At 42.2% G+C, this 16865-nt stretch overlaps 1 protein-coding gene across 1 annotated transcript in view; it reads left to right on the top strand.

Moving 5' to 3' along the window:
- Positions 1-1099: 1099 nt before the first annotated feature.
- The window catches only part of LMOD1 (leiomodin 1), a 33466-nt gene continuing 17700 nt past the window's right edge, over positions 1100-16865 (top strand). Inside the window, exon 1 of the mRNA XM_089514232.1 lies at positions 1100-1502. Within this exon, the coding sequence (XP_089370358.1) occupies positions 1242-1502 (261 nt within the window). The 5' untranslated portion in view covers positions 1100-1241. The remainder of the gene's footprint in view (positions 1503-16865) is intronic.

Below are 16865 nucleotides of genomic sequence, written 5' to 3'. Positions count from 1 at the left end.
GCTGCTGCAGCTCCCTCGCGGAGCAACCAGCAGCGCCGGCAGACCGCCGCTTTTAGGCAGTCTGTAACGCACCTAAGTCATTTACTGGGGAGTCAAGTCACTGAAGCAACTTGACTTTGACGTGATTCTGAGGCAATTGGCTTGAGTCTAAATCTCTGATTTTAATGTAAAAACTGACAACCCTATTACCAACAGGATAGAAGATGCCATTTTGTTTGCTCTTTGACAGAAATAGTGAGAAGACACTCTTGTAGGCCCAAGAAGCTATTGGGGTGAGGTGTCTTGGCCCCTTAGATGTTGGGGCTACAAGAACTATAACCCCTTATTACTGGTCATGCTTTGTGGAGGTGATTAGAGTTGTAGATCAAAACATCTGGAGGGCACAGGTTTCCCACTTGATGTGAAATAAATTGCAGACAGAAAAAGTAAAAGCTCTACATTGTATGTTCAATGGTCAAACCACTACTCCACACTGGCTCTCTGTTAATCTTTAGCACATACACATATGATAGTGCTAACCTGCATGCTTATAATTTGCATATGTGTGTTTAATTAGTTGCACTTTGTATGTGTACCATAGTTTTTGGAAGCAACATGTATGCTGCTTTAAAAAATAAGCAAGTCAAAACTACAAGCATGTCCCAATCTTCTACGTGTTTATTGTTAAACAAACAATGGAGAGAATGCTGAGCACCAACAACACTCTTTCAATGAGAAGATGAAGCAGGCAATGCATTAGGAACAGTTCAGATGCATTTGTAATTAGAACTACAAGCATTATAGGAACATCCTAGATCTTGGGATCCTCACTCCCAGCCAGCAGATATTTGGGTTTTGTTTTCTTTTGGATTTTCCCCCCTTCATGTTTCTCTCTTCCATTGCCTTTAAAAAGCTAAATGTTCAGGACTAAATTTGGTCATGCAGCACTTCAAGATTCCCTGGAATGTCCTCAAGTTTCAAACTCCTCTGATAGACACCAGCCCCACCTCCTGTCTTGTCTAATTGGCCAATCTGAGCCAGGCAGCACAGCTGTGATCTCTCATTGGCCAGCTGTTTTTCATCTGCCTAACTATTATATTCCATGCTGGAGGGAAGTTAGTTCTATGTAACATTTCAGCACCTCTGAAAAGAACGTGGTTTCCTTAGATTGGTCTTACCGACACCCTGCAATTTGCTCCCTATATTTTTTTTTCATATTTTTTTTAAATATAACATAAGTGCTTGACCTGCAAACTGCAAAGATGTCCAAGGTAGCAAAATACAGAAGGCAAGTCAGTGAGGATCCAGATATTGACAGTTTATTATCCACTTTGTCTGCAGAGGAGATGGAAGAGCTGGAAAAAGAACTGGATGCATCTGATTCAGACGGAAGCATTCCTGTGGGGCTCCGACAAAAAGACCTAACTGAAAAGCATCCAAGTGGCAAGTACAACCGAGAGGCAATGCTGAACTATTGTGAGAAAGAGACCAGGAAACTTATTCAGAGGGAGCAGTCACTGGATGTAAGTTATTATATGTTGGGGGGGGGGGGGGGAGAAAATTGTATTTTTGTGCTACAAAGCAACAACAAGCAGGCCCACCCTGATTTGCAATGAAACCCACTTCATGGACTGAACAAGATAAATCAGTTGAGAGTCAGAAGGTGAGATCTGCCCTTCTAAAATAAAGATGCCAAATGTGATAAGGTTCAAAAGTTTTAAATGTATCCATGTTGAATATTCCAAAGAGGAACATCAAGGGGGTGAACAGGGAATCAGGGAATGTTACTTTGTCAATTTATTGTCCTCCATTGTCATAAATACATTCTGAGAAATCTAAAAAATAAAAATCACCATTACAATGAACAGTGACTTTTGCCACTTTGTCAGATTGGGCATTTGCTGTCCTTTTCCCTAATACCCAACAAGGGACATGTTTCAGCCACCTTCTTACTCCAACTTCCCAAAGGTAGCAATGTTGACTGTGGGAATCCTGCTTCTCATCCTCTGTGCATTGTAGATCTGGCACTGTTGCTCCAAGTGAGGCAGAAAAGAGGCTGAGGGGAGATGATGGTTACAAGGGGTGCTAACATCTAATATGTTGGATAGGGTGGGAGGCTTTGCTTATTTGGCATCAGCTCGGAAATGAGGTTGGTGAAGCTGTTCCAGTGATCTTCATGCTATGTAAATTTTCACGTACTAACTTTCTGTGTTTTGAAAGTCAGGACTGGGATGAGAAAAATATGGTGGCAACCATAGTCTAGTACCACCTGACCAGCAGAGATGTACTATGTAATATTGTATTATTCATCTTCATAGTGGGGAGACTAAGCCAGCAAGTGTCTCTCTTCAGTAACAACATCTGTAGCCTGTCAGTATCTAGCAAGCAACACAGACAGAAATGCCCCAAATCTGTTTGCTACTCAGGACACTCTAGTGAGCTTGCTACTCACAACAAATTCATAGTAGGGCCAAAACCTGTCCCTAACACCAAAAGGCCTAAGCTATGCTAATAGGGCTAGCCATGAGAGAATAAGACTTAATGGCAGGGCAGCCCAAGACATTTTGTTGCCAGAGGTGAAAGATGAGAGCTTGCACATACACACAGATAGGACAAATTGGAGCTTACTTCAGCATTGGTGTTGGAACACAGTTCCCACCATTCTTGAGAATAGCAGGCTAACGTAAGGAGATGCAGCGCAGCCAAATGGCACACAAATGGTTCTCTCCTTCAGCTTCTAAATGTTGCTCCACACACTCCATCATCTGCTGCCTGAGGTAGTCAGTTCACTCTGTCCAATAGTGTGACTGGGGCTGGATTAAGATATTTTGTCTCTGATGGATGGACACAATGATGACCCTCCAGTTTGCCTACAGAAGTTAGTCAGACCAGTGGTTGACCCTTAGTTCAACACTGGGATAGCTTAAAGAGCACAAGGATGCCTTGAACACATAACTCTGTCCTCTGAAAGAAGAGAGCAGCCAGAGTGCTATCACAATTTCCTCTTCCACACAATCTAGTATTTAATGCCCAAGGCAATTCAGCACCTAATGATAGAGTGGGTTGTACTTCATTCCTACCTGAAGTCCTTAGAAGCCTGCTCATAACCTCTGCTTGTCTGCCTGCCTCTATGCCTCTCTTCTGTTTCTCATGTACACAAACACACATGCAATCAGTTTTACTGGATTCTTTCTTTCTGCCTTCCTTTTTCCTTCTTGTGGGATGTCCCCCCCCCCCCCAACTTTTCTCTTCCTCTCCCTTCCTCCCTACCTAAAAAAAAAAAGCCTGGATGTGAAATATTTTCAAGGACTGGCTAAACATCTCTGTCCTGCTTGTCTTGCTAAATGAGACAATGTTGCAGAATAATCTCTGGTTCTGCCACAACTAATACTGGAGGAATAGGAATGGGCTCTTTGTTGACTGTACAAAAGAGAAATTTTCTCATTGATATGATAAAAGGAAAAATTGAAAAGTTGGATTTGATTTCTTCCCCCTCCCCAGGAGTACAGTTAGCTCGCCATATAATGGATTCTTTACCCATGGATTCAACCATCCACAGCTTGAAAATCCCATAAAGATATAAATTCCAAAAGGCAAATCTTGAATTTGCTGTTTTATATAAGGGACATCATTTCACTATGCCAGTGATGGTGAGCCTTTTACAGACTGAGTGCCCAAACTGCAACCCAAAACCCACTTATTTATCACAAAGTGCCATGTTCCTCTGGCTTTCTAGTAACAAACTCTGGTGAACTCTGTGGTGGGATGACAGAGTGTGTGCCCACAGAAAGGGATCTGAGTGCCACCTCTGGCATGCGATTTGAGCTTCCATGGATTTTTGTATCCATGGGAGTCCTAGAACCAAACTCCAGCAGATACCAAGGGCCCGCTGTATATTAGAAACTTCACATTGATCAGAAATATACCAAATCATTCTCCCCTTATGCCTCCACTGTCTGTTATAAGGCTAATGCCCTTTGGAAAAGTTTTATTGTATGAAGTTTTTTTTATCTTAGTGTCATGAACAGACTCCAACACTCGTCCTCTTAGGCCATTAGTGTATAGTCAAGCTAGCAGCTGTTCTCCAACATCTCAGGTGAGCTTCAGAGGCCTTTCCTACCCCTTCTAACTGATGTCCTTTTAACTGGAAGTGCCATGAATCAATCATATCTTGCACTTTCTGTAAGCAAAGTGTATGCACTTCCACTGACTGATGGCCTGTCTGTTTTCTCAGGGCATCATATATACACAACTCCCATCATCAGTAAGATTTTTACTTTTCATTATCTGTGCACTGAGTGTTCAGGGTCCATTCCGCTTAAATGCAGAGTATGCATACACATTTTGTTTTGAACAAATTAGGTCACAACTTTAATTGGTTACAGCTGCACATAGGTTTACAACCACAGCAGCTCAGATCCGGGCACCAATCAGCTTGTGTGCCAATCAATTCACTGCAATTCATTGTAGGGTGACCACCAGGATGAGAGATATGGGATTCCACATGTGTAGATGCCACTGTATCCCCCGTCACCAGGGTGTATGGCAAAGACAGACCCCATCCATCTGGATGTGTCCCTATCTGCCTATATTCCCCCAAGTTTCATAAGGGGACACCCCCTCCTAATTATTGATGAACCCATCAACCCTGAATACCTCCCTCAGGGGTCCAGGTCTCATAACAAACTGCCCCAAGGAGCACACAGTCAGTGCCACACAACTGCATACAAACTGATTCTTGGGAATAAAACAGGCTAGGGGAGGATGGAGAGAATGAAGCTTTGAAACCAACTGAGAGTGGAGTGTTAGGGACCCATTTTATATGGGCCAATACTTGTTTGGAATTAATCCTACGTCTAGGCCATTTTGTTTCTCATCCACTAGCCAAATAATGCAAATTCATTGGCTGGGACTTCCTGCTTTTTTCAAAAACCTGGAAAAATTGTCTAAATCTGGGAAGAAGGTGTATTGTGTGGTGCACACATAGCCATGGACATGTCACCCTGAAGAACAAACCTGCCCTGTAGGAAGTCACGGAGTGCTTTTCCTTGCAGTTCTTCACATCTTGACATTTCAGTAGTGCACTCTAAGCATTGACTGTGTTGGTACTTTGTACACCATCCATCCTTTTCACATCCTCTTGGATGATCTTGAAACACAAATATAGTGGCTAGCATTTCTTAGTTCCTGAAGCCAAAATAATATGTTTCTTTGCATTTCCTGTGCTCTACGTTTTTAAAACATGCACATGCATGTGGAAGTAACAAACATCATATGACTTTTGAATTGCAGGTTCTGGTTTTGCTTTAATTTAGAATTCAATTCTGTCCCAGACGAAAGGCTGAGGGAAAGCAACAGCACTTTTAAAAAATAATTTTAAAAAAATTTCTGTTCTGGGCTGTACTTCAAGAAAGCCAGGACAACAACAAACATTCTGGTATTTTAATGGAATAGCCATTCTTGCCAGTTTATTTTTCTGTCCCATTCTAGGTCAACGGGAAACATTCTAAAGTTCAAAGTTATTGAAAACTTAGGAGATAAACAGGAAATGAGGCAGACTAATACACCAGGCCAGCGCAACTTGCAAACAAACCACCAGGCTGAACGGACTGAGCCTGTTAGCCATTCCTTATGGCCAGCCACGAACTTGATAGTTCCCATGTTTTTGCAAACTATGTAACAGCAATGAAATCTTTGTTGAGCCCCTGGTCTCAATAGCTGTGGAACTGTCTTTGATCTGATTCTTATGTGGGTCAAGCCTTCTAATAGTTCTAGTCCTACAAGCAATTGTGCAGTGATGTTTTTTACCCCTCTGATTTTCTACTGGGCAAAGTGAAGCACATTGGCTGTAAATCTTTGCAAGCATAGAGTCAAAGTGTCTACAACAGCATTGCCCAACCTGCTGCCTTCCAGGAATGTTGGATGACAGCTCATAACATCAGCACAAGCCAGCATTGGCTTTGGTATGGTTTGTTGACTAATCAAAATAGAAAACCATGGAGAGTACCAGGTTATGGAAAGCTGGTCTAAACCATGAGCAGTGGTTTGGTTAAAGATCTGACTGGGGCCTATAAACACACATGGAATGCTGAATACCAACATGATAAACAAACAGACCATCAGAATAGACAAAATGTCAGGATATTTTTGTCATTTCTGGTTAAAGATGACTCGAAAGAAACAGTGAATTTTACAGCTCTCCAAATAGTATGGAGAAGCCCTCTCTTTTTACAGGATGTTCCTTAAATACTGGCAAGGTCAGTCTGCCATAGTGGCACTGAATTTGGCAGTGGAAGAGAGTTTAGTCCCCAGTGGATTTAGGGGTAGGCGCAGTGGCGTCATTAGGGTTGGCATCCCACCCACCCCCCATTGACCTCCTCTTATACCACATTGTATAGAATCCTTAGTAATGTTTTTGTACTGTTAGTTGTAAATTGTAATTCCTGTATATCACCGAATGTAATGACAATAGTTGTGACATAAACAACTAGCAAAATTAAATTTACACCTTTAAATTGCAATATCATGCACACAGCCTAAATGTATTTCCATATACATTGTTTCATGTGGTTAAAATGGAAATTTAATAAGATGTGATGTTTTAAAAGAGAAATTTAAAAGAATTTAAAATTTTTTAAAAAAACTAAAATTTAAAAATTTTAAATACCTGGGTCCTCTCCTTCCTCTTTCCACTGACCCTCACCCCACTCACACCATCTCTTCAGTGTGTTAAAGGGAAGCAGGCAAACATCACTGCCCATTTCTGCCCAAAAGCATGTTTGGGGAATAGAGGTATCACCCGCCCTTAGGGAATCATCTGGTGAGATCCTATCTCCAGCATCCCCCTAATAACACCCTGAGTATGTTCAGTGCACCTCTCCAGTCTTGAAGTTGCCCAGTCTTGTCTAGAACAAGGAAATTGCTCCCGTTTAAAACTAAAGGCCCGCTTTATGCAAAAATGGGGAAACTGCAGCTGTCCAAATATTGTTGGACTCCAGCTGCCATCAGCCACAGACAGATAAGGGCCTTTTTGGTGGCGGTAGTCTAGTTGTAGAATGTTTTTCCCAAAGAGGCACTTTCTCTGGTTTCTACTTTGTGATTTTTTTCCCATTCCAAGTAAAGACCTGTTAATTTCTCCAGACCTTTTAATTGTTAATGTTAAACTTCTAATATTTTTAAACTGTTAGACCTCTGATTCAAATGTGCCAAAATGATTTCCATGCTTTCTGAGAATGTTGATATATTACAGACTGGGCAACTGCTGTAGGGACTAATTTTTATCTTTGCAGCAGGCTGCACTACCAATTTTAAGCTGGAAATCACAATCAGAAGATACTTATTAGGTTTGGTGTTTGGATTGTGGTATTTGGTTGCACGATTGTAAACCACCATTCCAGGGGCTGCACTTTCTTGATCTTGAGTCATTTCTTTAGACGGTCCTGCCTAAAAGAAACACCTGGGGTCTGCATGTGGTCCATAGTCACACTTTTCACACCCAAATATATAGGTTTTATTCTCTACAGCAGAGACTTCATGCTATTTTTCTTTTTATGCTTTATTTTTAACAATTGTGTTTTAATGGTTTTCAGTGTTGTGTTACAAGCCATGCAGAGACTGTTACTGGGTGGGATATACAGCCACCGCTGATAGAGCAATGACATAAATAGGAGCACCAACTATAAAGTCTCTTTGATTGGGTAATTTTTTTAGTTAATTCATTCAGCTGGTCAACCTTCCTACTATTTTTATTGTTCAGGAGGACAAGTTGTTTACCTGTAACTGTGGTTCTTTGAGTGGTCATCTGTGAATACACACAAATGGGTCTTTCTGTGCAGGTGCAGAAGACCCATTCACAGAAAACATTAAGAAGTTAGCTTTCAGTGAGATCATTTTCATCTATGTTGTGAAAGTTTTTAAATGATTCTGTGAACCGCTTTGATCATCTCGGAAGAGCGGTATATAAATAAAGCATGTTGTTATTATTATTACTATTAGTATTATTATTATCTATAGAAGTGCTAATATTTTTTATTTATTTGTTTGCTTTACGGAGATTTTTATTTTTTACAGTACAGTCGGTCCTTGGTATATGCGGGGGATCCGTTCCGGACCCCCCCACATATACCAAAATCCGTGTATGCTCAAGTCCTGTTGTCCCCAGTGCCGCGACGCTGCTGCTGCCACCGCCGCCACCTCAGCCGTAGCAGGGGGATGGCCGGGTGGGGGTTTTGGAGGCAAAGAAGCCTCCAGCTTGCCACCCGGCTCTTCTGCGGCGGTGGCGGTGGCAGCGGAGGACCAGTGCCAGAGGACTCTTCGGCCTCCTCTCCGCCGCCGCCGCCAGCACCTCTGTGCAAGGGCCGGGTGGCGGGCTGGAGGTCTCTTGGCCTCCAGCCCGCCACTCGGCCCCTGCATCGAGGTGCTGGCACTGGCGGTGGAGAGGAGGCCGAAGAGGCCCCAGGCGCTCATCCTCCTCCTCCTCCTCCTCTCCACCGCCATTGCCGGAGGAAAGGCTGGGTGCTGCTCCTGGAGGCCTCCAGGAGCAGCACTCGGCCTTTCCCCTGGCTGTAGCTGCGGACTGGAGGCCTCTGCCGCTGGTCCTCCGCTGCCGCCACCACCGCCACAGAAGAGCTGGGTAGCAAACTGGAGGCTTCTTTGTCTCCAAAACCCCCACCCGGCCTTCCCCCTGCTATGGCTGAGGCGGCGGCGGCGGCAGCAGCAGCGACGCGGCACCGGGGAGAAAAGGTAAGTAAGGAGGGAGGGAGGGAGGGAAGGAAGGAAAGAGTTGGGGGGAGGAGAGGGGAGGGAGGGAAGTTGTCCCCAATGGTGGCGCACGTGCACGCACGCCGCCATTGGGGACAAAATCCCCGGATTTGCCATGCGCGTATGCTCAAATCTGCTCATGGCAAATCCGCGTATAAGGAGGGCCGACTGTAGTATTAATGTTTCATAAGATTAGTGGTGGAAGAAATGTGTCATAATATCAGACTGGAGATTTTTGCAAAACATCCATTGCTGTACAACATCTTTAAAGTATGACATTCGTTTTCAGCGCGCCCAACTATCTTAGAGTATTGACCATGGTGACAGTTCAGCATGGGTTAATGAAAGAAAGGAGGCATTTTGAAAAGTCTGAACTTTGAAAAATTTGACTCCTTTTGAAAGGTATACACTTGCAAAGGCCATCTGTACTTTATTAAGAGGAGTACAATGTGTTAACTTTTGTTAACCTTAAAATATGGCAACTTGAATTGTCTCCGTGTTTTGCTTTTACATCCATTTAATAGGGATCTTAAATTATTTCAAGATACCATACAGCTTCACTAATCTGGCTTTCATAATGCTGTAAAGCAAGTAAATACTTGATCAAAGGACTATTTCATATTGGCCTGTTGTCCTGCCACAATCACGCTAATTTAAGAATGGATGCATACTGTTTGGCATAATTTGTTATCACAGTTTTCTGTATTATAGCATTTTTGGCGATCCATGGTAATGTAATCTGTTTTTGCACTGCCAAACACCATCACCTGGGAGGAAGGGGGGGAGGAATCGATTGTGGCTACCAACCACCTCCCTAAGTTGGCTGCTGTGTGAATGTGCACAGAGCAGCCAGCTTTGGAAAGCTGTTGGCAGCCATGATCAGTGTGAGAATGGGAGATGGGGAAATGAGCAGAAGTACACCCACTCACACCACATAACTGCCTGAAAAGTAGAACTGCAATAGAAGGGATCTATCCCACAAAGGTGGTAATGAAATAGTAGCAAGATTGAGAGCCTATTGATGAGTTTTGCCTGCCAATGAAAAGGTGCACTATAGTAATGAATGGAATTCAGTGCAACAGCAGGATGGACATGCTGTTGTGTGATAAGTACCAGCCAAGGAGGCTTTCATCCTGTTAAGATTCCACTTTTATAGCCTCATGTGATAAAGTCCAGAGTGTTATCATTGTGATGAAAAGTAGAATTTTTTCAAGTTAAAGGTCTTAAATTTTAAAACACATTTTTTTCATGTTGATAGACATTTTCAGATAAGGGGTATTTTCACAATTTAATTTTTCTGCAGTGTTGAATTGTAGAAAACAAATAATTTTGGTTGGTGGTGAAATTGTCTCATAAACTTGGCCCTTTAGATGGCATTGCAGTAATAAGATGCTGAGCTGACTCTTCTTTTTCCATCCCTGGAGAGAAAGTGAAAAAATATCCTGTCCGTTCCCTTTCACCTTCTCCCTCAGCTTGTTAGTAACAAGTGAGATTAACACTTCTGAAGTCTAGAGTCCAGCAACAGCACAGGCTGCACTGGGGTCAAATATATTATGACATGGAGCTCTGTTGCACACTGGGGGGAGATAATCACCTGATCACAGCTTTCCTCATGTCCCCGTCCTCCTTCCATAAGTAGTCTGAGGACTTACCATTCTCACTTATCATTATATAGTATTAGAACATGGGATATGACTGAAAACTTGTGGGGATTAGGAGTTCTGTGTTAGTTGTGTATAACGTTCTTAGTACAAAATTAGTTCTGAGTTGCATGGAGCTGTCCACTGCTCAGATTAGGGCTCCTAAACCTCAGGACCTGTCCTAGACTCTCTTTTCAGGAAAAGAGAGAGGAATTTCCAAGAACTTTTTGAAAATACTTAGGCGGGTTACAGACCGCCATTTAGTACGTAATGAATAGGTACTAGGGTTAGGAAGGGGCGGTGCTTCCACACACCCCTAACCCTAGTATGTATTCCATATGTACAACATGGCGGCGCCCCTTCCACATGGGGGCCGCCATGTTTACGTATTGGACGCTGTGCATCTGCACGTGTCGCGGTGTCTATGATGTCGCGAGTCCGCCCCTGGCGCCTCGCGACGTCATAGAGGTGCCGCTTAAAGAAGCTCCATTTTGGAGCTTCTTTTTTGCTCCACAAGGGAACCGCGCGGTGTGGCTGCGGCGGCTCCCTTATGGAACAAACGGCGGCGGCAGCAGACCGCCTCAAAGCAGCGGTCTATAACCCGCCTTAGTGTGTATATTCTGAATTACTTAAACGTTGTGTTCTAGTTTTAATGGAATATTCATTGTAATTGTGATTGATTATTAATTGATCATGTTTAATGGCATCACCAGGGGCTGTCCCTTGTAATATTGCCAAGGCCCCATCTCCTAAGACATCAGAAGCGGGTCAGCCCTAGATCTTAGCTTTTGGCCCCACTATCTCAATACCTGGGATAGTCCTAATCTGGCAGGGCTAACTGGCACTGTTTGTTTGTTTGTTTGTTTTTTCTTTTCATTTCCTTCCAAGTATCTGGTACTCTCCCTTCCCATCTTGGGTCATACAGAGTTATGAGAAATAAATGAACCAGTTCTTATCAATATCCTAATAATTGCAGGATTGTGTCATGGTCATCTGACACACAGGACTGTATTTAGAGCTTATTGTGCCTCAAAGGAATGCAACTCACAGGCTGCTGCTCACCATAACTGAATAATTTAATGAAAATAATACTATAACAGATGTTGTAGTTCAAAACTAATGGATGGTGTGAAGATGTTAGTAATGGACAGTAAAGGGAGCAGCAGTTGAGTTTGAGATTGCTGGCAATGTGGAACCAAGCTAGACACACCAGAAGTAATCCTCCAGCAAGAAGGTGCTGTGCTATGTGATGTTCTGTATATTTTTCCTCATTGTGAATTGCACAATCTGTGCAAAACGTAAAAGCCAGATAAGCCTAATGGGAAAAGCAAGACTCTGTCTCTACTTTCCTTTCCTTTGTGTTGCACTTTTGCACTTTCAACTCTGTTGACAGCAACTGAAGCAATTTGAGGACAAAGAAGAGCACAAGGAGAATGAAACTGGGACATTTTAAAAGCAGCTGAGAAGGTGGGACATCAGAGGGATAACTCCAAGTGCCTGCTTCCAACCTCTGGAACTCCTTTCTGCATGAGGCTAGGCTGGCCTACTCCTTGGTTTCCTTTCTCCGGCAAGCAAAGATGTTTCTGTTTAAGTAAGCTTTTAATATATAAGTAGTGAGACTTTTGACTGGGGATATTTTATTTCTCTTTTAAACTTTTGGTTGTTTTTAAAAATGATATTCATATTTTACGAGATGATTTTAATTTTATTGTAGAAGTTTTAAAGTTACAATTTTTGGAACATGCCGTGGGTCCCACTCTGGAGGAAAGGTGGCAAATAAATGAAATAAATAAATAATAAACAAACAAACAAACAAACCTGACTGTCCCTACCAAATAGGGACATTTGGCTTTAATATTTCTCTTCCTTTCCTCCCCAATACTCATCCGTGCTTTGCAACTACTTCATCTTTCCTGATACCTTTTAGCAAATTAAAAATAGCCTGGCAGCCCCATTTCTATGAAGTTTTGCATTTTAAACTCATAGCTTCATTGCAGGAATAAAATTGAGTTTGTTTCAGCAGCCCTGATAAACTGACTTGAGAATAAGCACAATTTTTGAAATTTAAAAATATATTATTTAAAAAAGTAAAGATAATACAATGAAGGTTCATAGACATGTACAGCCCTAGCTGCCCCAACCCTCTGTTTGTAACATATTTTTGGGGGGGAAAGGCCAGCTAGCTGTGAATGGCAGATCTCTTTCCTGCTGTTCTTTGACTAGTCCTGTGCAGAAGAGGAGGGAAGGCCATTTGGCCCAATGGCCAGTCCTAACTGTCCCTCTAAATATGATAGAAAAGGAGTAGGTCTGTATAATCTTGGCTCTCTATTAAGTCTCAGAAGAGCAAGTTATATTTGGAAGAATTTTAACTACATAACAACACGTATTCTTTTTCTGTGCTGGTTAGGACAGCCATAGGTAACCAGGAAGCTGTTTATAAACAACCTAAAATAGAAATGAGTGTCCCTATGATTTCTTCATACTCAAGGAACCAAAAACTCAGATCAGATGACATTAATTAATCTTTATTTCCTGTTTCTAGTGGGCTCCCCATTTGCTCCCCAACAGTAAGAATCCATCTCTGTAAAGGAGGGGTGTGAAACTGCACAGAGCCAGAGGCCAGTTTTTAATCCTGCCACAGAACACAGTTCCACCAGAAATCCATTGAAAATGCATCTGGAAGGGTTTTCTAGCCTTTAGGACAGATTTTTCAGTCTTTATACAAGTTTCAAGATCTTGGAAGATGGGGGTTGATTAGATGTTTGATGCTTCTCAATATGGCATTTGGGGGCATTTATTGGGTAATTTTTTTCAGATGGATTTTGTTTTAATTTATGAGGACCTGAAGGGTTCTAGAGATAGCATACAGGCAGCCTTTTCCCATTCCTGCTATAAAGGGATGATGACAGATCTCAGACCTGCAATGAAAGTCATGGCCCTTGGGAAACCTGAGGATTAAACTACAGATTGCACTTCTTGGGCTTGGCAAGATTTATTCAGAGGAGATTTCCCATTCCCTTTGTCTAAGGCTGAGAGTGTAACTTGCCTAAGGTCATCTAATAGGTTTCCATGGCTGAACAGGGCTTCAAACCCTGTTCTTTCAGAGTCCTAGCCCAACATGCAAACTGCTATAATGAACAGGCTCTCTACTTCTTTACCAAAAGCACAAGTTAACTGATCATGTTGTGCAACAGCAATAGCAGCAGTTCTAAGTCTTTTCTGTTTCACCTGCCTTACAGAAGCTCCATCTCTTGCTGTTGTGCACCTTCAAGTCATTTTTTACTTATGGTGACCATGGGGCTATAACTATATTTGCCTATCATAACTTGTCTATCATGGGGCTTTTTTGGCAAGATTTGTCTGGGGGGGGGGGTTGCCATTGCTTGCCCAAGGTCACTCAGTGAGTTTCCTTGGCTGAGCAAAGATTTGAACTCTGATCTCTAGGGTTCCAGTCCAACACCAAAACCACTACACCATGCTCTCTCTCTCTCTCTCTCTCGTGCTGTAACTCAAGGGAAGCAATGGGCTGTGCTACCTTCTTATTCTATTGCTTTCCATCTCCCTTCCTCATATGTTCTGCCCTTGATTTGAGATGCAAATAGACAGGCCACATACACTGGTTCATTTATGAAGAAACTGATAAGCAGCGCTGTGAGTTGTCCATAAGGAGGCAAATCTTCTCCTCCCTCCACTCCAAACTGACTTTCTCAAATACTGCCAGGCATGTTCCGTACAGTGTCTGTGGCTTGGTCTATCTTTGGGGTGTCCAGTGGTTTTATGAGATTTCTAGCATTTCACAGTTAACTATGAGTCTCCCATCACTTCCCAACCCTGCAGTCTCCCAGATGGACTTCCAGTGGATTAGAGTTAAGGGAGAGTTTAATTCCTGCCATATTAGGAATTGTGCTCTAAATTCCCTTGTGGTTGTCTCTTATCTTAAGGGCTTTTTTCATTCTGAGTGTGCCTTTGACAAAAGAAAACATTGCTTTCCTCATTTTGCTTCTATGCTGAATGCATGCAACTCAGTAAATAGCAACCAGGGATCCCTTAAGAAGGGCATATTTTGCAGTCATAGACAGAGATATTTTATTTTATATTATTGCAAAGGTCATGTGAGGTGATGTCATCTTCTAGTATGGCATTCCCACCTATGAGGAAGATTTATCTCTTATGAGGTGGAACTCACCAGAAATTAGATATGCTATTCACAGTCTAGTGTTGCCAGCATAAAAACTGGAGACAGATCCTGTACTGTTAATGGCTATGTAAGGGAAATTTCAACAGGTGTTACTTGGTAACATCACAAGCAACACCTGCTGAAATTTCGTCATCTATACAATCATTAAAGAGACAAGAGCCATCTTCAGTTTTCTACCTAGCAAGCTTAATCCACACTATAAATTACAGCACTTTGATTCCATTTTAAATGCCATTGCTCTATCCTGTGGAATCGTGGGATCTGCAGTATGAGGAGGATTTAACATTCTCAGCCAGAGAACTCTAATGCCTCACCAAACCACAAATCCCAGAGTCCTGTAGAATGGGACAATGGTGGCTAAACTGATATTAATCTATTATAATTGTGCAGAATGAAAACACTCTTTCATTCATCTATTGATATAAATCTACTATAGGAGGAGACAGTCCAAGCAAGCAATTGAGTTTTGTATGGTTTCAGCTACTATTCTTTACCATTACATGATACTGAATAAAAAGATGTGTACATTCCCCACCACCACTCCCTTCTCCTTTAGTGTCGTGTCTTCTTAGATTGTAAGCCTGAGGGCAGGGAACCGTCTAACTAAAAGATTATATGTACAGCGCTGTGTAAATTTACAGCGCTATATAAATAAAGGTTAATAATAATAATAATAATAATAATAATAATAATACATGATTTACTTCCACCCACCCACCCCCATCATAGCCTCACTGACAGAGAAATCAATTCACAAGAAATATTTTTCTATAGTCTCATCTGATATGTGGACCATTTCACCATGTTATATCTCCTTACTAGCATTCCATCAATATTTGCAATTTATTTTTTTCCAGAAGGCCTTTTGACATCTCAGGTTTCCTGGTTTAGTGTTCAGAGCTTTATCACTCTGGTCACTTTTTGCTGGATGAGAAACAGCAACACAGATGTATCTATTTAATTTGCAGCCTTGTAAAGTGGGAAGAACACAAGCTTACAGAAAAAACATTTTATTACAGACACTGAAACTTCCCTTGCAAAACATCTAGAGAGCTAGTAGATTACAGTGCTTGTTACTGTGCATGAGAAAGGGATCTAGGAGTCTTAGTGGACCACAAGCTGAACATGAATCAGGAATGCGAGGCAGCAGCTAGGAAAGCCAGTATGATCCTAGGCTGCATCAGTAGGAGTATAGTCTCTAGAGCAAGGAAAGTAAGAGTTCCACTCTATTTAACTTTGGTCAGACCTCGCCTGAAATACTGTGTCCAGTTCTGTGCATCACAATTTAAAAAGGATGTGGACAAGCTGGAACGTGTCCAGAGGAGGGTGACCAAAATGATGAAAGGTCTGGAAACCATGCCCTATGAGTAGCTTAGGCAACTGGGTATATATAGCCTGGAAAAAAGGTTAAGAGGTGATATCATCGCCCTCTTTAAATATTGAAAAAGGATGTTATACTGAAAAGGGAGCAAGCTTGTTTTCTGCAACTCCAGAGAACAGGACACAGAGCAATGGGTTCAAACTACAAGAGATTCCACCAAAACATTAGGAAGAACTTCTGATGGTGAGAGCTATTTGACAGTGGAATATGCTGCCTGAGAGTGTGGTGGAGTCTCCTTCTTTGGAAGTTTTTAAACAGAGTCTGGATGGCCATCTGTCAGGGGTGCTTTGATTGTGTGTTCCTGCATGGCAGAGAGTTGGACTGAATGGCCCTTGTGGTCTCTTCTAACTCTATGATTCTATGATATAAATTAGTATTAGTAAATGTACGTTAGTAAAGTGTGCAACACTTTCAACCTACACTGGAAAATTTATTCAAATTGTACCTTCTAATGCAGGGGTAGGCAACCTGCGGCCCGCGGGCCGGAAGCGGCTTGGCAAGGCCTTGGGACCGGCCCCAGCCCGGTCCTGCCGCCGATTGCCGCCAGGGCCTTGGGGGGGGCAATTGTCTATAGAAGCCTCAGAAACATGCATTTATATTAACATTTTTTAAAAAATCAGCAAATTTTTTCACGTGTCCTCCATTTTTTTAAAAAAAGTGTCTTCCATTTGAAAATTTTGTCCTACATTTGTCCTGGTTTATTTATATATTTAAATTTTTTTTAAAAAATTAATTATTTATTTATTGGCTTCAGCCCCCCCAGTTGTCTGAGGGACAGCAACCTGGCCCCCGGCTCAAAAAGGTTGCCTACCCCTGTTCTAATGTGTTAGTATAGCTACTAACACATACTAGCCAAAACAGAACCCACATAGTAGCCAAAAGAAAACTGCACTATGTCTGAGAACTA

This window comes from Sceloporus occidentalis, unplaced genomic scaffold (genome assembly GCF_023333645.1).
Source record: "Sceloporus occidentalis isolate IW3139 unplaced genomic scaffold, rSceOcc1.0.p SCAF_3, whole genome shotgun sequence".
Classification (NCBI taxonomy): Eukaryota; Metazoa; Chordata; class Lepidosauria; order Squamata; family Phrynosomatidae; genus Sceloporus; species Sceloporus occidentalis.
Note: the sequence above shows the minus strand (reverse complement) of the source record. Positions and strands in the feature narration are given on the sequence as shown.